Source organism: Limanda limanda, chromosome 8, assembly GCF_963576545.1.
Source record: "Limanda limanda chromosome 8, fLimLim1.1, whole genome shotgun sequence".
NCBI lineage: Eukaryota > Metazoa > Chordata > Actinopteri > Pleuronectiformes > Pleuronectidae > Limanda > Limanda limanda.
The window spans coordinates 8,199,238-8,222,317 of NC_083643.1; the positions used below are offsets into that span (position 1 = coordinate 8,199,238).

General features: G+C 44.4%; 2 protein-coding genes across 2 annotated transcripts; both read right to left on the reverse strand.

Annotated features, from left to right (window-relative positions):
* Window positions 1-8,866: 8,866 nt before the first annotated feature.
* Window positions 8,867-14,879, reverse strand: mapk12a (mitogen-activated protein kinase 12a). The gene is made up of 12 exons (XM_061076276.1): window positions 14,666-14,879; window positions 13,304-13,433; window positions 13,111-13,169; window positions 12,892-13,003; window positions 12,771-12,800; window positions 12,599-12,646; window positions 12,272-12,386; window positions 10,663-10,734; window positions 10,355-10,434; window positions 10,115-10,193; window positions 9,840-10,013; window positions 8,867-9,687 (listed from the first exon to the last, which is right to left on the reverse strand). Exons 1-12 carry the CDS (start codon window positions 14,782-14,784, stop codon window positions 9,620-9,622), a joined length of 1,086 nt encoding a protein of 361 aa, XP_060932259.1. The 5' UTR covers window positions 14,785-14,879; the 3' UTR covers window positions 8,867-9,619.
* Window positions 14,880-15,496: 617 nt separating this feature from the next.
* Window positions 15,497-22,954, reverse strand: selenoo1 (selenoprotein O1). The gene is made up of 9 exons (XM_061076000.1): window positions 22,332-22,954; window positions 21,440-21,643; window positions 21,169-21,346; window positions 20,413-20,543; window positions 19,590-19,867; window positions 19,290-19,458; window positions 17,723-17,908; window positions 17,302-17,458; window positions 15,497-16,863 (listed from the first exon to the last, which is right to left on the reverse strand). The coding sequence occupies exons 1-9, from the start codon at window positions 22,883-22,885 to the stop codon at window positions 16,639-16,641; spliced, it is 2,082 nt and encodes a 693-aa protein (XP_060931983.1). The 5' UTR covers window positions 22,886-22,954; the 3' UTR covers window positions 15,497-16,638.
* Window positions 22,955-23,080: the final 126 nt, after the last annotated feature.

The window sequence follows — 23,080 nt, forward strand, 5'->3', positions numbered from 1 at the left end:
GCAGATGTCTCCAGGCTGAGGAGGCTCCGGTAACACGATCCATGGGAATGGAAAGGGGGCCGGTCAAGTTTTTTTTCATTCTTCTTCCTCACGCATAAGTGGGTGAGAAGGAGGAGGAGACAAGAAGGAACACCCCCCTCCTCTATTCCTCCCCTCCTGCCTCACCCCCATGCAAACAAAAGTGAAGCCTCCTCCCTCCTTCTCCTCCTCCCTCCTCCTCCTCCTCCTCTCAGGGAACAATTGGCTGATAATGCAGAAAGGAGGATTTCCTTTTTTTCCTTTTTTTCTTCTTGTTGATTCGCACACGCGTCTGCTAATGATCATTTGCATCTCTGTTAGTGGCTCCTCGTTGTTTTCTGCAAACACAAGCATTAACCACCCGAATCCACAAGTCTCAACACAGAGGATGTGGATTGAAAACAACAAGAGTTAATGTGACTGGTAAGTGGTTTGAGATTCGGGGGAATTAACGACAATATTAAGAATAACCTTAATTGTATAGCACAGAACTAAGTTACAAAGTGCTCCACAAAATATATGGCAATATAAACAAATGACAAATGATAAATGGTAATATAAACTATTACCATCATCTTGCCACTGCACCTTATCTACCTCAATATTTTTTATTTTATTCTATTGTATTGTATTTTATTGTATTCAAATATACCGGCTGCTATAACGACTTAATTTCCCTTCGGAGATGAATAAAGTAATCTATCTATCTATCTATCTATCTATCTATCTATCTATCTATCTATCTATCTATCTATCTATCTATCTATCTATCTATCTATCTATCTATCTATCTATCTATCTATCTATCTATCTAATACAAAATAAAAGGTAAGGGACATATTCACAAACTTTAGATGAGCCCACAGTTCAATAAGATTAGATTTGTTTTAATCGTGGTGAAAAACACTTTTGGTAAAAATTTGTTATGTCATGCACCATAAGAGACTTTAAGGCATCACCAGAGCCAGTATAACTCAATTCACATTAAGCCGTCAAACAAAGATTCTCCTGGTTCTTCTGCAGAATGTTAGCGAGATATGGAAAACGTTGTCATCCCTGAAAGAAATCTAAATAATATTGGTTTACTTTCATTGAATCAATACTGAAATGATATGTTGGCTATTTGTCTAGAAGGAAGTGCAAATCATTGTTTTAGCCGTAGCTTTGTTCATGAACTTCAAAGGTGATTTGTATTTTGGTGCAATAGCATTAAAAGGAAGGGGACAAGTTCTCAGAAAAAGGGCTCTGGTGCTATCAAACATTTCATCGAAGTCTCTGCATTAAAGCAATTAAAGTTTACATGTGTAAGATTTAGTGACATCTAGTGGTGAAGTTGTATGCTGCAGCTGAATACCCCTCACCTCACTCTCCCCTTCCAAACATGGAAGAGAACCTGTGGTAGCCTTCAGTTGTCATAAAAACTCAAAAGGTGTTTCGTTTGTCCAGTTTTGGCTGTTGTAAAAAGCATGGCAGCCTCTGTAGAGAGGAACCGCTCCTGATGTAAATATAAAATATGTAAATATAAAGGCTCATTCTAGGATCAAGACAACAACAATTTGTACAATTTAGATGAAACACACTAGTGAAAACATCTCTAAGATAACAAGACTGGTAAAATATGATCGTATCTTTTGTGGGACATGAATTTTGAAATGGACAATCCAACAATCCAAATTATCTTGTCACCACTGCTAATAATACGGTTTCTATGTGTAATCTAAGTTTTACGAGTCCACCATCTGCCACATTCAGCCTGACAGGAAGAGTTAAGAGACCACCAGCATGTAGCGTATTCTCACCACATCATCACTGGTCTGTTATGGGGGGACTACAGGGGAACTGGGGTCACCCAGCAGCATTCCTGGTAAACATCCTGTCAATGTATTACCCCGCACATCTGCCACACACACCTTGCTCTCTCATCCCGTCCCTGTGTGTTTTTCTCACAGGAGAACATCCACTCCACCAGGCAGGCCTGTCTGTGAAACATGGCCGAGTTCATCCAAAAAGCTGCGTCGTCCAAACACTGGAGAGGAAAAACCAGTCTTTATATAATCCAGAAAGATTATTTTTATCACTCGTGGCTCTGTTTCTAACCGCATCGTTTCCCCTGCTCTCACTCCCTCTGGGTCACGTCAGTTGAGTTTGCTCACAAAGCAATAACATGATGTGTTGTAGCGTGTAATAAGATCCTTTACATTTCTTATACATAGATTTTAAGACTTATTCTGTGGGTATTTATAGAGCAACCTGATACGCTGCATCCTGCCACATAAGAGCAGGACGTATAAACAAGAGCAGAGACGAACACTTGGTCGCTGTAGGAACAAAAAGAAACACAAAGACAACACAATTGTGGCTTTTTATTAATTTGCGGCGACCATGTTTGGTGTGGTGTCTCCTGCCCATGTGGACCGATCGGAGGCCCGCGGCCCTGTGCTCTCACCACAGAGCTCACTGGCATCCCGAAGAAAAACAGCTATAAAACACAAAATATCCCCAAGACAGATGCGGACATTCCTCACCGCCACCGTCCACCAACCCCCTCAGGAAAAAAAGGAAAAGAAGAGTGTGTTCTGTTCTCTGCCACACCGCGGATACATGTGCGTCTGCGAGAGTTTCCCTTAATTCAGCGAGGATTGGCTTTTTTAGTAAAGGGGGGGAAAAAATGCTAGAGTTTCTGTTTCGCCTCGGTCTTCGGAGTAAGTCCGTACAACTGAAAGCAATCATCGGCCCTAAACACATCAAGCTGCCGCGGCTCAGGAGGTTCTGCCGGGCTTATATAACCGTCTTTGAGGGCTTTGACTCCTGGGTACATTTTCATCCACCATTGTGCGATAATGCCTGTTTGTTTTTCCTGACTTCAGGCCGGCCCTGCGTTTCATCTCACTCATACGAGAGACAGCAGGAACACAATTTATCATTTCATTAGCCAGGGCGGGGGGGGGGGAACACAATGGAGGCGACCTGGCATCTACTCAGCGTTGTGCCGATTCGTGATTTGAAAGCTGCGCGACATTAACGCTCAGTTATATAAGAAGGTGGGAACTTGAAAAGGAAAATGTTGATTTTGCTAATCTTGCCATAGTCCCTGGCCCGGTTCCCTTCCTGCAGCCTCGGCCCGCCATTTCACGTTCCCTCTGACCTTGGCCACAGAAGCAGCTCCTCTCCACGCAAAGCAAGAGCAACACAAGGCCCGTGACCTACTGTGCCCTCTCACCCCAGAGCTCAGCCCGGCCCATGACTCAGCGGGAGGCCTTGTCTTGCCTGGTTTATCGGCTGCGTAGTGAAGGATAACGTTCGGGAAGCTGCAACCCCGCAGTGAGGTCACCGCTGAGGTCACCGCTGAGGTCATGTGCCCGACTGACCATGAATCAATCAGTATTTATCATCTCAAATTGCGTCAAGCTGTTGTGTAAGCGAATTTCTGTACACTCACTTTGTTGACTTGTAGGGAATCCGTCCTCTGGTTTCCCTTATATGATAAGATCCACTTTATTGATCCCACACGGGGAAATTGAGAAACAGATCACAGTGATCATGGGAACGGGCAACAAAGAAGGGGATTACGCAACATGTTTCAAGAAATGCTTGTGGTTGTTTTGATAAATCATTCCGCCATGGAAGCTTGTCACCGCTGGAATCTGACTTCACAGAATGAATTCAAGCTGCTTTTCTCTGTCTGTGAGGAAACTACAAACTTTTAACAGCCACCTTTGAAGCCTGCAGGGGGTCAGGGTTTGATACGACCTGTTTGTGGGTCTGTCTCTGCTCTCCTGCCGACAAACACCAGCGTGATTCCTCTGATGTCGGGAATCAGTAATAAGTGTATATGTAAGTGTTTGTGTCATCAGGGCTGCAGTGAAGCATTAAAGGTTTAATTTGCTTCCGCTTCTAATCAGCATTTTAAGGATGAAGCTTAATTTGAGAGCTTTGAAGGGGTAAAAAACAGCAAAGATTAAACTCCACTTTCATCTGTGCATCATGTTTGAGCTAATTTACAGCAAATTGTGTACAACACAGGACTGCTGCTGCTGCTCTAAAGAGGAAGTGCACTCTTGCCACAGGTTTGTAAGGTACATCGAGCAGTGTGAGTTCACTGGATTGTGTGTTTGTGTTCAGAATACCTGTGGACAGACGCCATTGGACTAACCCTACACCTCACACTCCTGTAGCTTCTGTTTGATTTTCCTGCAGTGTTTATTATTCCATGCTAATACGATGAGGTGATTGATTTGTGGACTCAACCCAACTTTGTTCATGGAAGATGTTGGCAGGCAAGACTCTGAATAAACAAATAAGCAATTCCGCCTCATCTGCATGTTTTAAAATCATTTTAAAATCTATTTTTACACTGTTACCCACTGCAAAAACATCATGGAAGTCAGCTTTCAGAAACTTAAACCTTGCTTACAATAGAAAATCGTTCACTTTGTCTTATGTTTTGTCATCTTTGTATACTTGGCAGTGCTGTCACTGTTTGTGGTGGAGGTTGGGTGTTTATGCAGAGGTGGGAATCTGCTTTTCACAATCTGACGGCTGTCAAATTAAAACATTGATTTATTCATATGCTGTGTCGAGAGAAAATCAAACAATAAACTGTTATATGTAGTGTTAACATATTTATGAGCATCTATCTGTCAATTTGTTGTTTCTTTTCAGAGGAAAGAAACATCATGTCCCAGATGCCAAAGCTCCCCAGCAGCCGGGGAGTAACACAGAAAACTGTGGGCTCCTTTTTATTCTTCAGTTTAGGAGCAAACCCATTTGTCTGGGTTCAGCAGCTGGCTCCCATCGCTGCTGTGGGTCAGAGCGGGTTCGAGGGCTCTTCAGGAGCGTAAAGCCTCTAAATGTGACACACTACAACCCCGTACGTCAACACGGCACAGATGGACGCAGAGTCGTCCCGGGAGAGGGATCACAATCTGTGGCATGCACTCTTTGCGTCGCAGATTCCACAGCGCTCTTCAAACAGAGGGTGGACGGCTTCTGAGATATTGTAAACTAAACTGCTCCCTCGGACTGAGATATCTCTCCCCTGAGCCCCGAGCATCTCTCTCCTCATCTACCCTTCCTATACTTTCATCCACCCCTCTTTGCTCTCCTGTCCTCCACTTGCAATCTGACATCTTCACGCTTTTCTCTTTGTACCTCAGCGTTATTATTACTTCCTAAACCTCCCAGTATGCTTCCGTTTGACTTTCTTTCACCCACCCAGCTCCTGGTGCCCCTTTCGCCGGGCTCACCAGCTCCATGTGAGCCTGTGGAATTTCCTTTTAGAGTTTAGAGCTTGATCCTATACGCTCCTCCTGAAGGGTTTCCACAGACACGTGTACCTCTGTATACGTCTCACTCAGATCAGGACAGAGATAGAGCCTCAGGCATGTGGAGAGACCGAAAAATAAGGTCGGAGGGACGAAGGGTGAGACAGACATGAAGATGGAGAACTCCCCCCCCCTGCTCCAGTATGTCGGGCCACGTGACTCACTGTACTGGGAATTCTGCTTGAAAAACAAACACTGGAAGAGACACACAAACAAATACTGTAGCAGGAAAGCTATAAACGCAAATAACCATTCACCGAAGCAGACAAATGGAAAACTGGAAAAAGAATTGCTGATCATGGGAAATAATTGAGATTCATTTCCTGTCTTTTGAAAGTGGAAAACATTTTTTTTTTTTAGGAGTCTTGTTCAACAGCAGTCTGTGCATGCCCCCCCAAAATAAAACTGAATCCACATTTGGTGCACAGACCTTTTACGCAACCCTTTTTCTTTCTGTTTAGTTGCATGTGCTAAAAGAATCCAGAATACGTCATTTTAGGAACATCCGTGACACATGTTGTTTGAGGAAACACAGGCCTCCAGCAGCAGAAGCAACACGGATCCAAACAGACATCTGAAACCAAGCAAACACTCATATGGTGAACATCGTGTACACAGACACACGGTGTAGAAATATAAATCTGTGTGAAAGCCTGCACACAGACAAAAGAGAAGGATGTTTAGCAAGTTGACACATTTTCACTTTGCCTCAATGTAAAAACTCCCTGTTTGTTTGGTCTCCAGCAAGGACATGACGGCACAGATTACTCAGAGAATAAATGATCCTCTGTTGCCTGTGTAATGACCTTGGATTGGAAATCAAGAGCTGGTTTTGCTCCTGCAGGGATCGTGTTGCCTCTGATTTGTCCAATCATTAGCCATCAGAGGTTTTCTTTTCTTCTGCGAGACAAACAAGACAAATTGCAATGTTCCATCACCGTGCACCGCGATCAATCTTTCATGCACGGGAACCAGAATGAGCTGTGAGGAGTGTGCGAGGTGAAGAATGTCAGTGCAGACGCTGTTGATCCTCTCACCATGGTGAGACTCACGGTGATGAGCCTCCCTCAGACGTATGAAATAAACACAGCTATATCAGACATTCCACTTAAAGAAAAGACACTGACCTGGGTCAGATCAGTGTTTGGGCATCGCTGCCATTCCACATGTACTCCCTCCTGAGTCGTTGTCAGTCTGTGGTGTGTGTGTGTGTGTGTGTGTGTGTGTGTGTGTGTGTGTGTGTGTGTGTGTGTGTGTGTGTGTGTGTGTGTGTGTGTGTGTGTGTGTGTGTGTGTGTGTGTGTGTGTGTGTGTGCTGTGTTTTCAACATGCATGCATGCCAGGCATATCATGTGTGTACAGATGCAAACATGTGAACTCATCAAGTGTGTATGTGGGTGTCTCAAGAAGTATGCGGCTTGAACCCAGCGCAGTCTGAAAATAAACCGCAGGTCAACAAACAAGACAGAGAGAGAGGGAGTCCTTCCATGTGCTACTGGTGTGTGTGTGTGTGTGTGTGTGTGTGTGTGTGTGTGTGTGTGTGTGTGTGTGTGTGAGGAGGGGATCGTGGGGTAAAAAAATGTGCTTTCCCCTCTGTTTTCCTGTCTGCAGTGGGAACAGAACTCTCTGACTTTTCAGTGAACTATCAAGCAGGACCCGAGTCCTATGTGTGTGTGTGTGTGTGTGGCGTGTGTGTGTGTGTGTGTGTGTGTGTGTGTGTGTGTGTGTGTGTGTGTGTGTGTGTGTGTGTGTGTGTGTGTGTGTGTGTGTGTGTGTGTACCCAGGACAGGTCTTACCCCCAGAGTTTGCTTTGGAGGATCTCAGGCCCAGGAAAGGAAGCTGGTCCTCGGGGGAGTCGCCCTTGGGAGTCGAGGATCTGGAGGTCACAAGCTTGTTAAATTCAACACCCGCCAGTGGAGGACGTCCTGTCCGAGGAGGAATGAGCAGAATCTCAAAGCAAACAGCCGATCTGTTTAAACATTCGTTCCTCCGAGTTATCAATCACGCTCATTACAAAAGTAAGGTTGTCGGTTTTTAATGCAAAACAATAAATCTCTGTAACAGCGACAAATAAATCAGCCTCTTTGAGCAAAGTGCTTATGTCAGCATGCTAGCGTTAAATAAAGATGGACGACGTGTCTCCACTTCCTCCCACTATCGAAAAATAATGCCCAAATATTCCGGATTAGAACACTGCCAGAGTCTGCCCAGTAACGAGTGAGTCTCAGCTGCCAATCAAGACGTCTCACCCCATTTCTATTGCATCAACTAACAAATTTAAACAAAACATACTGAAAGAGGACCACTTGAACACACATCAGCGTGATAAGAAACTACCTGACAGACGGAAATTATTTGACTTTTTAGTTTGTCCCATGTCTAATCTGTTAACATGGATGAGGCCTGTACTGCAGCTGTTGGGATTCTTTGGCTTCACTTTATGTGGAGCAGTGAATCTTTATACACAGTCTGTGGTGTTGAGGTGTAAACGGTAAATGATCTGTATTCATATGGAGCTTTCCTAGTCTTGATGACAGCACATTGCAGTTTTACATTCATACGGTGCTTCTATGTGCAGCACTTTCTCTATGAGCAGGAGCAATGCAATGTAATGTTATATAAAGGTTTTATCTGCTGCTGGAGCAAGAGGAAAAGTCAATAGCTTGTTACTATTCATCATCCAGGGACATTGAATATCTGTGAATATATTTTAGTCTTGGATCACAGTTTTAACCAAGAGTTTGTTTACAATGACGCCCCCTGGTGTTCATTTACATCTACCACACAAAAAGCTGTTTTTATGGCCAGACAACAGTTTCGACGTTCAAGGTTGAAATTAGAATATTTTAAAGGTAAATCCCACAAATTGTACACACCAACCACCTGACAGGACCTGGTCGGAACCATTCAACCCTTGAATCAGCTGTATAGTCATGTCCTTGGTGGAAGTCTGAAGAAATAAACCCAAAAATGTCACCGGTACAATCCTGTATCATTAACCGAGGATGAGGAGTTTGTAAGACTGAGACATTAACAAGGCAGAAAGAATAAAGCAGAATTGTCAGAGCTTGATCCATTCCAGAGAATGAAAACTATGATATCTCGGTCTCTGCTGTTTAGATATTATTTTTAAATTGGTTGTAAATCCCCAATTCCACTGAAATAAATTATTGAAGTTGTGGAATACCTTGTCAAGGACATAAAGGAAAAGTTTTCGATACTGTAACTCTGTATTCCACTGCAGTGAATAACTAGTATGTACAGTAACTGTATTAAAATAATTAAATTAAAGGTTATTTCATCACCCTCTGAGCTCCCTCACTCCCAGACATCAGTTTTAACCAATTTTCTTCATTTAATCTGTCTTTGTACTGTCTGATCATGTTTCAGTGTTTAAAGATGAAGCTTAAAATCTCAAAATATATCCGATTTGTTTGTGGAAAAAATACCATTTGCATCATCTTCAAAGAGAATCTTTAATATTAAAAAATACAGTGGTGGTGTTAAAAAACATTCACTCACGGATCAACATAGAAAATGTGTTTTGTGCAAATTTCAGTTTCATAAAAAAACAACATTGTGACATTTCTCTCTTGTGTTTTTGGTTTAAAATTGAAAAAGACAATGTTTTTGCCTTTAACCTGCTGGGATGGATTTGATAAGAGCTGCCGATCTTTATCGTTAAGGCCCCGGCGAGGAGAGACTAGGTCATAGTACACATACAGTGACGACACGTGCACACAAACACAACAATTAATGGAATTTTAAGGGCATGTAGTCACTGATCGGGGAATTACTTCACTGATTAAAGAAGCATTTTTCTATCTATTAACTTTCAACCCGGCCTTAACCACAGATACAAATAAGTCTTGGAAATTAAACGACTGACACCAGGCAATTTCAAGAATTTCAGTGTTCTAAAAACTGTGTCTCCTCTTATTTCTAGATTCACAGGTAAGGAGCGATGTACTTGGATATTATCCGACTTATATCAAGTATAAGTGTGAGTTAGGATCCTCAGCACAGTAGGAAGTGCTGAAACGACTCAGGAAGTAGAGCTGCTGTAACGAAGTCAAGCTACAAAGAAAGAAATCTGTTTTTTTTACGACGACGGCGACAAACAGCGAGGGAATCAAAAACACAGCAGGTTGCACTGGAGGGGGAACAGAGTCTGTGGTCATTCATTAATTCTTGTGATCAGAGAGGTTTTGTAGCTGGAGATGAAGAAGACGTGCTCGTTAGGTTTGGTCCCCGGCTGCTCAGCCCACTCTCTCTGTCTCACAGTGATGTTTCCTTGGATTCTGGCACGACGGGTTTGAACGTCAAGATCTCTGTGAAGGTGTGACCTGGAGACAGAAGCACGGCAGGACGCCCGTCAATAAAACATAAATGCTCTTATTGTCTTCCCCCACATCCTTGTGTTATTATTCCACTGATCTTTCTGACTGTGTTGCCCCATAATCAGTCTAACAGCCCCCTCCGTTCCCTTCATCCTTACGTTTCCACTGGTCCAGCGACAGGTCTGCGTTGTCTAACGAGTGGTCGTACGTCTGCGCTTCCGTCTCTTCCTCAGTTTCTCTAAACTCTGTGAAGTAGGGGAGCGTGAGGGCCTCGGCAGCGGTCGCCCTGCTCTGAGGATCCAGCAGCAACATGCGCTCCAGCACAGACACGGCTGAGGGAGGTGGAAGTAAACAGAATAAGGAAAGAGTGGCAACCAGAAGATAGACTGTCAAACTGAACGCAGGCAGAATTACGAGGCTGAGCGTGTCCTACCTTGTGGATTAGTTGTGGAAATCAGCTTCTGGAGCTCTTTCTTTTCCACTTTGGGAAGACTTTTGATGTAGCTTTTAGCCTGAGAAGAAACAAGGACATTTATTCTGGATATAAATCATTAGGTGCCAAATTGTGCCTCCAGTTCCTACACTGTCGGAGAACTTGGGGACACAACTGGGCGGTAAAATAAAACCAGAGAGTGAATAATTTAAATTCTTGATTTGCGGGTCTTGCACTCACATCCTGGGATTCTAGTTTTGATATAAAGTCCTGAGTTGGTGTTCCGGTGATTTTCATGATCTCAGTCAGCTGATCGAGGTCTGACGAACAGGGGTCAAGGGTCACAAGGGATTCAAATCACACAGAGGATAATTAAACGGCAATTCTTCCAGAGAACTCACTCTCTCTAAATGTGCTGCTACATTCTCTGTATTATTCAGCAACAGAGCGACACCTAGCAAACAGTAGTAGCTGCTCTAGATGTTAGGGGACGCACGCCCTGTTGCACCTTATTGACCTTTACCCGTGTCCTGCAGGTGAAAAGATACGGTCGCTGCCTTTAAAGAGAGGTCTTCCCTGCAGCATTTCCGCCATGATGCAGCCCACAGACCAAATGTCCACTGCAGAGGAGACATAAATCACAGTTAGTGAACTTCACTCATTTCAGACTTGATAATTCTTATTTTAAAGCATTTAATATACAGCGTAGTAGGCCAGTGATCATCAGAATAAGATGAGTCTAAGTGTCTGTAAAGTGTTAAAAGATCACCATCTAGTGGATATGATCTATTATTACATTTGGACTCAATTGAACTTAGATGTATATAACCTCAAGTACTTCCGCTTTTATTCAAAACCCATCACAGCATTGTTTAAAAACCCATTTCAATGTAATACAATTATAATACAAGCTATTGTTTAGTTTATAAATATTTATTAAATATAATAGTATTTATTTATATATTAATTAGGTGTATTATTTTAACAAAATTTGTAATACTTAATCTTCCTTGTTTTGGGAGTTTTTTAATCTGCTATACAACAAGGCTTCCTCTTCTACTTCAGTTTCTTATTATTCATAAACATAAAAACAAACTCCTCCACCATCGCCCCAGCAGGAAACCTGAGCCTCTCAGCTCCTTCAAACCTCCTCTCCAAACCCCAGAGGGACAAACAGAGAACCTGGGGAGACAGCGGCTTCTCCATCTCTGGCCCCTTCCACTAGAACTATCTCCCCGTGGGAATGAAATGCTCTAGTTGGTAGGCATGGGAAGAGCTGCACCTTAAAAAACTCTGTCCTTTGTCACACTGAAGCAGAGCAAAGCTTGCACGTAGAAGACAAGGTTCAGACTCTAGTCTGGATTTCATACGTCTATATTTCACATATTGCAGCAACTGTAAGAAAAAAGAGCAAAGGTGCCACAAAGTGCAAAAGTTTCTTGTCCATGTTGGATTTCCAAGATTAAGTTGTCACTCTCTTCCAGCCTTTTACATCTGCTTTAAATACTGTCTTTCCTCCGGCTCCGGTTTAGTGTTTGTCTAGCAAGATGTTTTATCTATATTAAGTGTATTAAGCAGCGCTTTAAAATATGTACTGTAAAATGTATATGGCCCTTGTCTGAATGGGTTTTTACCAGGTATTCCAGTTTCCTCTCCCAGTACAATGACAAGCAGCTTATTGGACACTCTGACTTGTCTGTAAATGAACTGTATTCATAAAACACTTTTCTAATCTTATCGCCCACTCAAAACTCTTCACAGCACAGGTCACACTCACCCATCCCCCCCCCCCACCCCCCACCATGATCCATAAGTAGTAAAAACTATGGAGGACGGATGGATGGATGAATTATATAATTATTCATAGTAGAGGAATCAATGACCTGCTAATGTCTCAGTGGCATCAAATGCCCAGAAGGCACAACAACAACAAGACATTTTTAGAAAAATGAATTAAGCAACAAGTCGGAGCCCGTCCTCCTGAGGTTTCAAAGGTCATTGTGGGAAATGTAGTAAATCACAGCTGAAACCGACGCCTCGAGTTGGGAGAATTCAAGATAACAAAACATCAAACCCAGGCGGCGAGGCTCTGGTGCTAATGAGGAGAACAGGACGGTGTAAGAGTGTGTTTCCGTCCTTTAATTAGCTCAACATTACCAGTCTGAGTGTAGTGCATCCAGCTCAGGATGACCTCGGGGGCTCTGTACCAGCGAGTCACCACGTAGCCCGTCATCTCGCTGTCTGCCTGTCGCGCCAAACCAAAGTCCAGAATCTGACAGAGCGTGAACAGAGACAGGGCAGAGTCAGACGCACAGACATCTACACATCAAGGCCGACAAAAATGGGACTTAAAGACGTTGAATCGGTGAGGATTTCCGAGCAAACAGATGCAAATAGTCAGTTTTTGATCGGAACGGCATTATTGAAGTATTTAAAAACTAAGACATCTTGTGTGTTTTGAGGTACCAGGGTGTGCAGCCGTACCTTGAGCTCACAGTCTTGGTTGATGGCGAGATTTCCTGGTTTGAGGTCCTGCAAACGTTAAAATGAAGCGATGAAACAACAACTTCCTCCTAAATAAGATAAGAAGATAATAATGTATGATTCTTAACCTCACACTTACAAAAGTATATTTATATCCACCTAAACAACTTACCCTGTGAATTATACCGGCCGAATGAATATACTGCAATAAAAGAATACAACAGGGATTTAATCAACAGAACAGATCGACCGAGGTAATAAACTGGAAATACGATCGACGCAGGGTTCTTCACCTTCAGCCCTTTGAGCATCTGATAAACTAAATACTGAATTTTCTCCTCCGACAGCCTCTGCAGCTTCATCAGCTTCCCCAGATCCGTCCCCATGTACGGCATCACCAGGTAGCTTAGAGAAGAAGGAGAACAAAAACTTCACGCCTATGGAAACTTTACAACCGGCTGCTGCCTCACAACGTTCCTTTGGCGTTTGGCAGGGGCAGGAAGTTTACTTACAAATCGTGGAATCTGTCCAGGGAGAGGTCAGCAGTAAACACATCTAAGAGGCCAATCACCTGCATCAGACAGAACGATACAGTAAATCACCCAGGAGGACGTGAACCTCTGTCCCTCTGGTCGTTATTGTATCACACATACATGTTTTCTACTGTAGGATTAAGATAAAGACTTTCTGGGTGCTGGTTCTTACGTTCTCGTGCTTCATGTGTTTGAGGAGCCTCAGCTCCCGGTAGGCCCGTTTGGCGAAGAGCTCGGACTGGAAAGGTCGGTACAGCTTCTTGATCGCCACTTTGCCTCCTGTCCTGGAATCCACCGCCGAGCTGCGGGTCACAACACATCAGAGGCTCTGAGACAATATTGCATACAATATATATATAAATATGTTTTATAGATAACTCCCAAAGAAGATTATCTGATCTAAAGACATAAGGAAATAATAATGAAAATCCATTCGGTCATGATGAAAAATTGGATAAATCAGATCTTCTCTGAGAATAAACTACTTACTTATCTTCTGATCAGGAATTTGACTAATAGTTACAAAATATGACTGCAAGCACACAAACACACATTACATTGATTTCCTGGACACTTACTCTAACCTTAACCATAGTAACTACTTGCCTAATTCGAACTCCTAATCCTAACCTTAACCTAATCCTAACCTATATTGTGTCTTCATTTTAAAATGTAATGATTTACCTAAGTCTGACTTGCTTTTGTCCCCATAAGGAAGACAAGTCCCCATAATGTTTAAACAGATGTAGGTCCCCACAACACCAGTGTTACCTGAACCACACACAGCTAGGCCTTTGTATTAACTCCGATTCATCATGGTCAGTCTAAACAAAGCTGTCCCTAAACCTTAACCATGACCAACTCATGTGTAACCCTGAACCTTAACCAGGACCTAAGCTATGACGTTTTTTAAGGGACCAGGCTTTGGACCCACTCGAGTCTACTGGTCCTGAAAGGTCAGTGATTATAAGCACACACACACACACACACACACACACACACACACACACACACACACACACACACACACACACACACACACACACACACACACACACACACACACACACACACAATCCATCCTGTGCGCCATGTGTGGGACCGCATGTTGTTCTCAGAGTAGTTCATGTGTTATTAAGTTGCATTGAGTTACTGGTTAGCAGCTCAGGACACGCCCACACCGTCCATCACCGATAACAAAGACACACAAGGAACCCGAGGATCAGTTTGTGTGTCTCTATCTGTACAAACTTGGTGCGAGCGCTTGCGTGTGTGTGTTTAAACCTCGAGTCGTGCACTCTTCATCAGGCTGTGACCCCCCGGGGAGCAGGCTGGAGAACGTGAGGAAGACTCTGGTGAAGGTGCAAGTGTCTCCATCATATCAGGAAGTGGAGCAAGCGCATGTTCAGCGGAGCGTGCACGGACTTTTTCTTTTGTCCGCCTGATGGATGTCTCACCATCTGTTCCCATTGTTCCCAGCGAGCTCCCAGTTCAACAGCCCCCCAGTGTGTGTGATGGGAGGGTCTCCACTTACCAGACCGTCCCGTACGCCCCGGTGCCCACCTGCCGCAGGTCCCGGTACCGATCCGGCACTTCCCAGGAGGTTTTGTTGACTTCTTGTCGGTAGTACCCGGGTCTGACGCGCTTGGACATGTTTATAGAAGTTGAAAAACCTAAATAAAAAATAGAATACGTCCGGTTTGAGTCTTCTTCTTCTCCCTTGGCTGTTTTTGTTTTTGTGCGTCGTCTCTACACGCCCATTGTCCCAGATCCCACCTATACGCTCTGTCTCTCTCACACACACACACTCTCTCTCTCTCTCTCTCTCTCACACACACACACACACCACCGCACCCTGAGGTCACCCAGAGCCACTCCCGCTGGAGACTCACAATTAAAGGTGAAACGCAGAGTGGAATGTGAGTAACATGAGACCGCAGGCTGACAGAGGGAGAGTGAAACACGTCGGCAGGTGGAGAGCTACGTGTGTGTGTGTGTGTGTGTGTGAGTGTGAGATCAGGCCTGGTTACTGCAGGTTCCATTTCCTCAGAACTGCGTCCTTGGGACTTGCTGGGACTTGAGGTGAAGACAAACTCAAGAATGTAGTGATGTGCTAGAGACAGAGATATGCTTCCAGGAAACAGAACTAATACTCTGATATATCATAAACAAACAGGACGGTTTATACTGTCCCAGCTCCGGCTCACTTTTATACAAACAGAGACAGGTTTGAAGCATTTGCCTGTGTCAGTATGAGGCATGTGACAGGAGTGTTTCATGTAATGAAACAGAAATGTGGAGGTGGAATTCAGCTCTCACAATAACAAGTCAGCTATGATAGGTTGAAGGAAGGATACCACACATATTACACATTGCTCTGTTTATTAAGATGGGTTAAAGCAATAGCTGAGGAAGCGCTCAAAGTTATATTTCACACTTATTAAGCAAAATTAAAATCTCATTTCATGTCCATTCCTGTCATTGGATGTCAAGTTTTTACAACATATCTAAAACTCATATCCAAACCAACAGATTGATCTGGATTCAAAAGGTTAAGAGTAACCACCAGTGGTGCATGCCCTTTAAGGCAGTAAATTCATGAATGGGTGTTTCTTCCCTTATCTAGAATCTCACTCTTGATAACATCACATTTATAACACGTTAATAACCTTGTTCTTATGGTTTGTCTTGTCACCACCAGAATACAATGCTCAGTCATGCATTTCCCATTTTTCTATCTCTCAACTGGCATCTCGATGTTCACATAACGTGAGATTAAACAACTAAGTTCATAATTGTGGTTTTGTTCTATGCCAGTTGTGGTGTTTACAATAACAGGAGAATATATTGTGCGTTTTATCTTCTGCGGCTTAAAGGATCAAGTGCAGCAATTCCCTTTCAACCACAAGCACACTTCAAACATCATCTTTCACCCACACGCATACTATATACGTCATATTATTTGGTATATGTTGAGGTGACACCCCACAGGTCATCAGAACCAGACAGGTCACTGTAGGACTTGTTGTCTGACTCGTCATTAATACCCAACTAAACACTAAACAGACAGGGAACGAGCTGAGGGAGCCATTTTTTGGGAAATTTACAGGAAATAAGAATAAAGTCAAGTTAATTCCTAAGATTAAGTTGCGTTCGATTGTTAAACTCCATCACAACATCTTGTTTTATTCAGAAATGTGAAGCCATCGGGGGAAACTTATCCTTAAAACCCACTTCACACATGGTCAAAACCTTTTTTAACCAGATATGGCCCCGTCATGTTTGTAATTTTATGTATTTTAACCAAAATCAACTCCGTCCCTGTTTGTTTTGTATCAGTGAGGATCCTGTGGTGTGTCGTGCCTCATGCTAACTTCCCTGATGCTGCCTGCCTATGAAAGAGAGAGCTGTACAATGACTGGAAGAGAGGGGAGAGACATTAAAAGTAAAAACCATAATAAGCGCTCTCTTCATTTCAGGCAGACGAGCTGATAATCAGGAAAGTTACTACGAAGATCATGTGACGCAGAGTTCATTAGCCCAAGCGGGAGGTTTGCTGTTGTAGGGAACTGGATCTCTGGCTGCGGATGAAGACGCAGCTTCTTGCCGTTGCTCCTCCCCCTCGTCGTTCTCCGCCCGTTCGGCGGCGCCGCCTCCGCCCGCCCACGCAGGACGCTCCAGACCTGGCTGTGCAGAGAAAGGCTTCTCGAGAACCTTGAGGACCCGCTGGACCTGTGAGGAAGTGAGAGCTGAAAGTGAAACGCTGCAGCAAAAAGGAAATTGAAGTGAACTCTAACAATTATTTATAAGTCACTCTTGAGGTGCTGCATAAACCAGTTTGTACACACTCTTAGATATCAGTGTTCCTGAATATGTGATATTTATCATTAACATCTATAAATGATTCCTTGGGAAATGTATGAGAATGTCAAAAACATCACAATGTTTAAGATAGAGAAAATTCTTATATGCCCCTGTTTCTACAGAGCTGCACCAAAATGCAATGGGTTCTTTCTAAGCCCATATCTCATCAAACCACCAAGTTTAGTGGGAATCCAGTCGGTAGTTTTTGCATAATCCCACTGACAAACCAACCGATGGACTCCCCCTTGGCGGAGGCAGCAGCAGAAGTACAATGTGTTTAACACCGACAGTGAATCCGAGCCTGACCTCAGAAAAGTCCCCGCTCTCGGCGGCCTCGATTGCATTCTGGGCGATGTAGTTCCTGAGGACCACGCGCGGGTTGGCGGCGTCCATCACTCTCTCCCTCTCCTCCTGGGCGGCCCGCACGTCGCTCTGCCCCTCCAGCTCGCGAGCCAGACGCTTCCTGAGGCAGTGATAACGCAAAAAACACTCAGTCGGAGAGTTACAGTCATGGAACAATGTCAGACTCAACATCCCATTTCCTCCTGTCGCCCGCCCTCTCTGTCAGCCCCTGTTATCAGTCACACTTCCACCCATCACCATCCACCCAAAACAAATAAAAAATAAACTCTCATCCGGTTAAACTAGTTCCTCACCCTTTGCTTTTGTTTTATTATTACTTCTCCCTCTTCCTATCAGATACCAGGCCTCTCTCCCTCTATCTCACCTGTAGCCTGCGATCCAGCGAGTCCAGTCCTCGGCCTGTTTCACCCTCAGCTCCTCCCCGCTCGTCTCCATCAGGTCTTTCAGTCGGCTGAGTTTTTCCAACTGCCTCGATAGTGTCATCCTGTCTGAGATCATCTGGAACAGCGCTGGGTTGCTCTGAGCCATGGAGAGCAGCATCGCCAGCTCACTGTCGACGGCAGACAGGAATCATAACAGTTCAAATTGTTAGCGACGTGCTGGAGAGAGCAGAGGACTGAATCTGCCGCTGCGGTCGATCCCGGTTTCATCCGCTTTTCAGATACTTTCGTTGGGAAAACAAGGTAATGAGATGAAGAGAAGACGGACGTGATGTTTATGGCAAATTCACTGACTCTGTTTACATGAGCAGATTGGGTTAGGCAGGAAATCACATCACTTATTTAAACGTGTCATTTCCGATTACTCTGATCCTCCATGTTTACTTCTGGTCTGCTCAATGATCAGATTTTCCTTCTACCACGTCCAAAAGACAGCACAAGACATAATTATAAGTCGCCCGATCTGTCTTGTACAATATACAAAGCTGGACCACATTGACAGATATAATGAAATTTGGTTTTCTCTCCAGCATTGTCGCAGTTAAAAAAAATAACGACCTGGGGCTGTGTTTTTAGCAGCATTTTAATCGAATGATTTTGGTTCCCATTTTGAAACTGAAATGGAAATATATGACTGCAAAGTGTTGACAGCAATCAGTACGAGTGCTTCAGTTTTCATATTAACAAGGGGTTCAATTGACTAATGAGGTTTAACCAATAACCAATTTGAAGGGGGGTGAGGGTAAGGCCGTTCCCTTTAAACCAATATGACCATAAATCATTCTCATTAGCAATCTGTATATTCTGTCATTCCCTTTCAGCCACCCCTCCATCTCCAGAAGACACAATGCTAAATAATGGGATGAGCAGTTTATTCTGACCAGCTCCCTTAAATATAATAAACAAATCATCTACTGACTATAACCCACAGTGCAGCTACTCTCTGCAGCTTTTTACCACCTTGAAACTTAACGGTTCTGATCAAGATGGCGTATGACTTATCATAAACATGACTCTAAATGGATGCTCATGTTGCTCAGTGATAGTTTGGTGTATACTCAGGTCATCGATCACTGGCTGTTAAGGGTAATGAATATGATACTTTTCTGGAGCACAATCAAAATGGTAATAAAACCACACTTCCTGTGTTTAAGGGGAAACTTGGTGGTGACACAAGTTACAGTCAGTGCGTCACACATTAGGATTCATCTTCTGGGGGGTGTGGATTTCAACAGCTATTAAAACATGTGATGGTGGAGGTTGAGTAAAGATCACTGGAGCTATGAACCATGACTGTTCTAAATGTACTGCCTGTGTGTTGTTGCTGTGACACTGAACCCTTATCAGCCTACAGTAATCAGATTACTTCAATGTATTTAACTAACTTACTTATCTTCTCACTCTAAATATACTTTGATGTTCTATTTACTACAGAACAAATCAAGCTAACAGTGTGGACTGTTCTGTACATGGCGGCGTTGACCTGCTCACCGTGTATCCATCGTCGGTTTGTTTGCGGCCTTGAGCTCCTCTAAGGAGGAGCACTGCTCCAGCAGGAGTTCTGCTGCCTTCTTCACCAGCTCCTCTTCTCCTTCAGCTTCTCCCTCAGTGGGACAGGAAATCTGACTCAAGCTGCGAAACGCATTCGTGAAGTCGGCGCCTGCAGGAGAGAAGCAGGCAACAGTGGTGCAACAGGTTTAATATGTCCCATGATTCATCACTGTGCTTTGTGTACATAACGCTCCATCATCACATTCTGCTGCGAGGAAATATGATGCTCTTTAACGCCACCTGTATTGTGCATGGTCTGCAGCAACTCGGTGATCAGAATTTCATCCTCAGGCTCCTCCTTCTTCAAAAAGCCCAGTTTCTTCCTCATGTTCTCCAGGTAGAAGCCGTTGTACAGATCCAGGTACTCGTCCATGACAGACTCAGCCCGGTCCGGTGGCAGCTCCGGGGCCAGAGTTTCTGCTAGCTTCACCAGGTTCCACCTGCAGATCGCCGGCTGGGCCTGGTACGAGTAACGGCCCGAGTTGTCGGAGGCGTTGCAAATGAAATCTGGATCAAACCTGAAGGAAATGAGGAAAGTTGCGATGGACACTTTAAACCCAGAATATGTGTGTTGTGGTAATGATCATGGTTTTACTGCCCTTTCAACTTGCTGCTGTGAGAGGCAGATGAATAGGCTGCAGCAGAAAAACATAAAGACTCCTTTGAAATAAAGCAACACTATGCAACTGTTTTACCTTAGAACAGCAGCTTCAAAATTAGTGTGATTGTTCAATGACTTGGAAAAGGGAGAATGTTTCCTCTTTGATTCCCACTCCTCAGCCTACTTCCTGTTCTTGCTCTATGTTACTATGGTGAGTGTGTACGTACGTTCTCCTTGAAGAATTGTGTAACTGACTGATACTTGCAGCTTAAGTCGCAGCTCTTCCGGTTCAGGGAGCCGCTGATCATGAGTAATATCCACTGTTCAGTTGTGTTTCAGTTCAGTCAGATTTTTCTCTAAATGAAAACAACTTCATTGCACGGAGGTGGAGCCCAAAATAATGAATCACCACATGTGGCTGCAGAGGGCGCTGCAGCCATAAAAACTCTACAAATGTCTGACCTGTCCATAAAGCCATAGGGACCATAGTCCAGCGTGAGTCCCAGGATGCTCATGTTGTCTGTGTTCAGGACTCCATGACAGAAACCTACACACTGCCACTGAGCCACGAGTCGAGCTGTACGGAGCATCACCTGCAAACACAACATCTTACAGATAAGCTACCGTTCTGCAACACATCCAAAAAGAAACTATAATCTGAAAACCTCCCCTGAGGAGGGTAAATTGCATCATTGCTTTCTAATCATCTCATATAGAGCAGAGGACACAGAAACTGAGTCATTGAGTCTACAGCAGCTTAACAGGATAATATGATCCATAAATGTTCTTGGCTTCAAACTGTAATGTCAGTGCCTTAGTCTTACATACATAGGTACATATTTTCTTAAAATGTCTGGGCCTGTCAATGCATTTGAACCCCCCCCCCCGTCCTTTTCCAGGGTTACATGACATCCCTTCTTTAAGATGTGTCTTGTGACTTATTGCAAACACTAAACTTGTGGAAATTAGAATAACACTAGGTAGGTGCATTCTGACTTTCTCCAAGGTCCAACAGTTCCTTTCTGAAGCCCTACACAAAAATTCACTAGATGCTTAATTTGGATCAAAATGATCATGCCCCTAAACAGGCCTGATAATTTAAAATCAAGATACATGAATTATTCTCTAAGAAAGCCACCAAAATGTTGAACAAAGCACCGTCTCACAATGTTAAAGAAAAAAAATTAGGCGGGGTGGAAGTCACTCAGGGACTCTGACCTCTCTGAAGAAAGCCACGTTCCTCTCCACTCGCTCGGGGTAGTTCTGCTGGATCTCAGGGTAAAACATCTCAATGACGTAATCCAACATCTGACCTCGGATCTCATCTCGTCCGTAGCTGGGACCCTGACGCCCCGTGGACTCGTCGGCCCGCTTGAAGATCTCAAAGGATCCAAACCTGCACAGCGAAGATGACAGACATCTCTTGTGTTTACAAAGCTCAGACATCATTGATGGATGGGATGGGGGGGGGGCAATGACCTGCACTCACCTGAGGAAGGTGGGTGCGATGCGGAGAACCACCGAGCATCTCTCCTGGCGCGGGTTTCCGCTGTAGTACACGTCCCGGACCACCCTGCTGTCAGAGGTCACCACGGAGCCAGCTCTGGTGGTGGGCACACCCAGGAAGAACATGGCCTCACTGCAGAGGAACTCTCTGATACTGGAGCGCAGAACCTTACGGCCATCAGCCTGTCTGAGGAGGGGAGACACAGACAGGTAGAAAATACAGCAAATCATCACAATAATGATAATAATATTGACCAAAGTTGTGAAGTCCTGCTTTGATCGCCTGAGACAAAGCAAACCAAAGTTAGATCATTTCTTTCTTTAAGTTTTTTCCTTTTCTCCTCCAGACTTTAAAACTACAATGCACTTTACTCTGTTATCGCCAAAAAATTAAACAAAACGCTGCTGCCAGACTTTTAACACGTAAGATGAAGAGAAGTTAAACCAAACCTTTCTGCAATTTACTGGTTACCTATGAGTTTCATCTTATTTAAATCTCAGGCAGGTAAACACAGCATCTTCTTTTAAATCTATTCTTAAGACTCACTCATATTGTTTGGTATATACTCACTATCAGTGAGTTGAAACTACTTACAGTATTCTATCTTGTTGTATTTTATGTTTTGAAATTGTAATATTTGTTTTATAATCCACTTTCTAACTCTGTTTCACAAGGTGCTATACAAATACAGTTCACTGTCTTCTTCTTATCAGTATTAAAGAGATGTTGGATAAACCCCTAACCAAATATCAATGTGTATTTCAAGCTGAATAACTAATAGAAGTGATTTTCATCTCACACTGCATATAAACGTTTCTTCCAAACACTGAAATGCAACATGACACTGACAGTCCCTCCCAGCAGCAGCTTGTACCTGGAGAAAGGAGTCAGCCCGGCTCCCTTCACCTGGATCTCCCACCGGCCGCTCGGGTTCTCCCGCAGCAGCTCCGGATCCTGACCCGGAGGAACCTTCACCTCCCCCAGGTAACAGGCCGCCCCGTCGCCCAGCTGCCCGGCGAACTGTCCGAACTGGTGCCCGCAGTAGCAGTGGGCGACGGGCTCGGACCCGGGCATCACCCTGGAGCCGCTGAGGTACTCCGGCCCCAGCGGGTCGTCGGTGACCTCTTCCCCGCGGAGCCCCAGCAGCCCCAGGGCGGCCTGCGACACGGCGGCGAAGTGAGGCCGGGTCAGCGGCTGCGTCGTCACCTGGGCGAAGCAGGCTCCCTTCACCTGCCGCGGACCGGGCTCCTCCGACGGGTCCACGGGCAGCTTCCTCAGGGCGGCGTTGTCAAACTCCAGCCGCTCCAGCGGGGACCGACTCACCGCCAGACCCATGCTCTCCATCCCGCCCGAGCTCAGGCGTCTGAACACGGACACACCGGGCACCACGATGAGTGACAGTCGCAGCCGAGGTGCTAAATAAGCCATGAACCAGCGGCCATGAGTGAGTTTGTGTCGCAGTCTTTGATCATGCTTTCATAATCCTGCTGTTTACGACAGAGGGTACGACCCTGATCTCTGTCCGACCGGAAACAAACAGTAGATGCATCTACACCTATGTAGTTCCGCATCTACTGTTTGTTTCCGGTCGGACAGATATCAGGATCATAGACAGAAGCTCAA

Excerpts from the sequence above, each read along its gene's own strand:
- mapk12a (XM_061076276.1), bottom strand. The coding sequence starts at position 14,784 with ATGTCCAAGCGCGTCAGACCCGGGTACTACCGACAAGAAGTCAACAAA. Across the intron at positions 13,170-13,303 it reads AACACATGAAGCACGAGAAC|GTGATTGGCCTCTTAGATGT; the intron begins GTAAGAACCAGC and ends TGTCTGATGCAG. Across the intron at positions 10,194-10,354 it reads CAAAACTAGAATCCCAGGAT|GCTAAAAGCTACATCAAAAG; the intron begins GTGAGTGCAAGA and ends GTTTCTTCTCAG.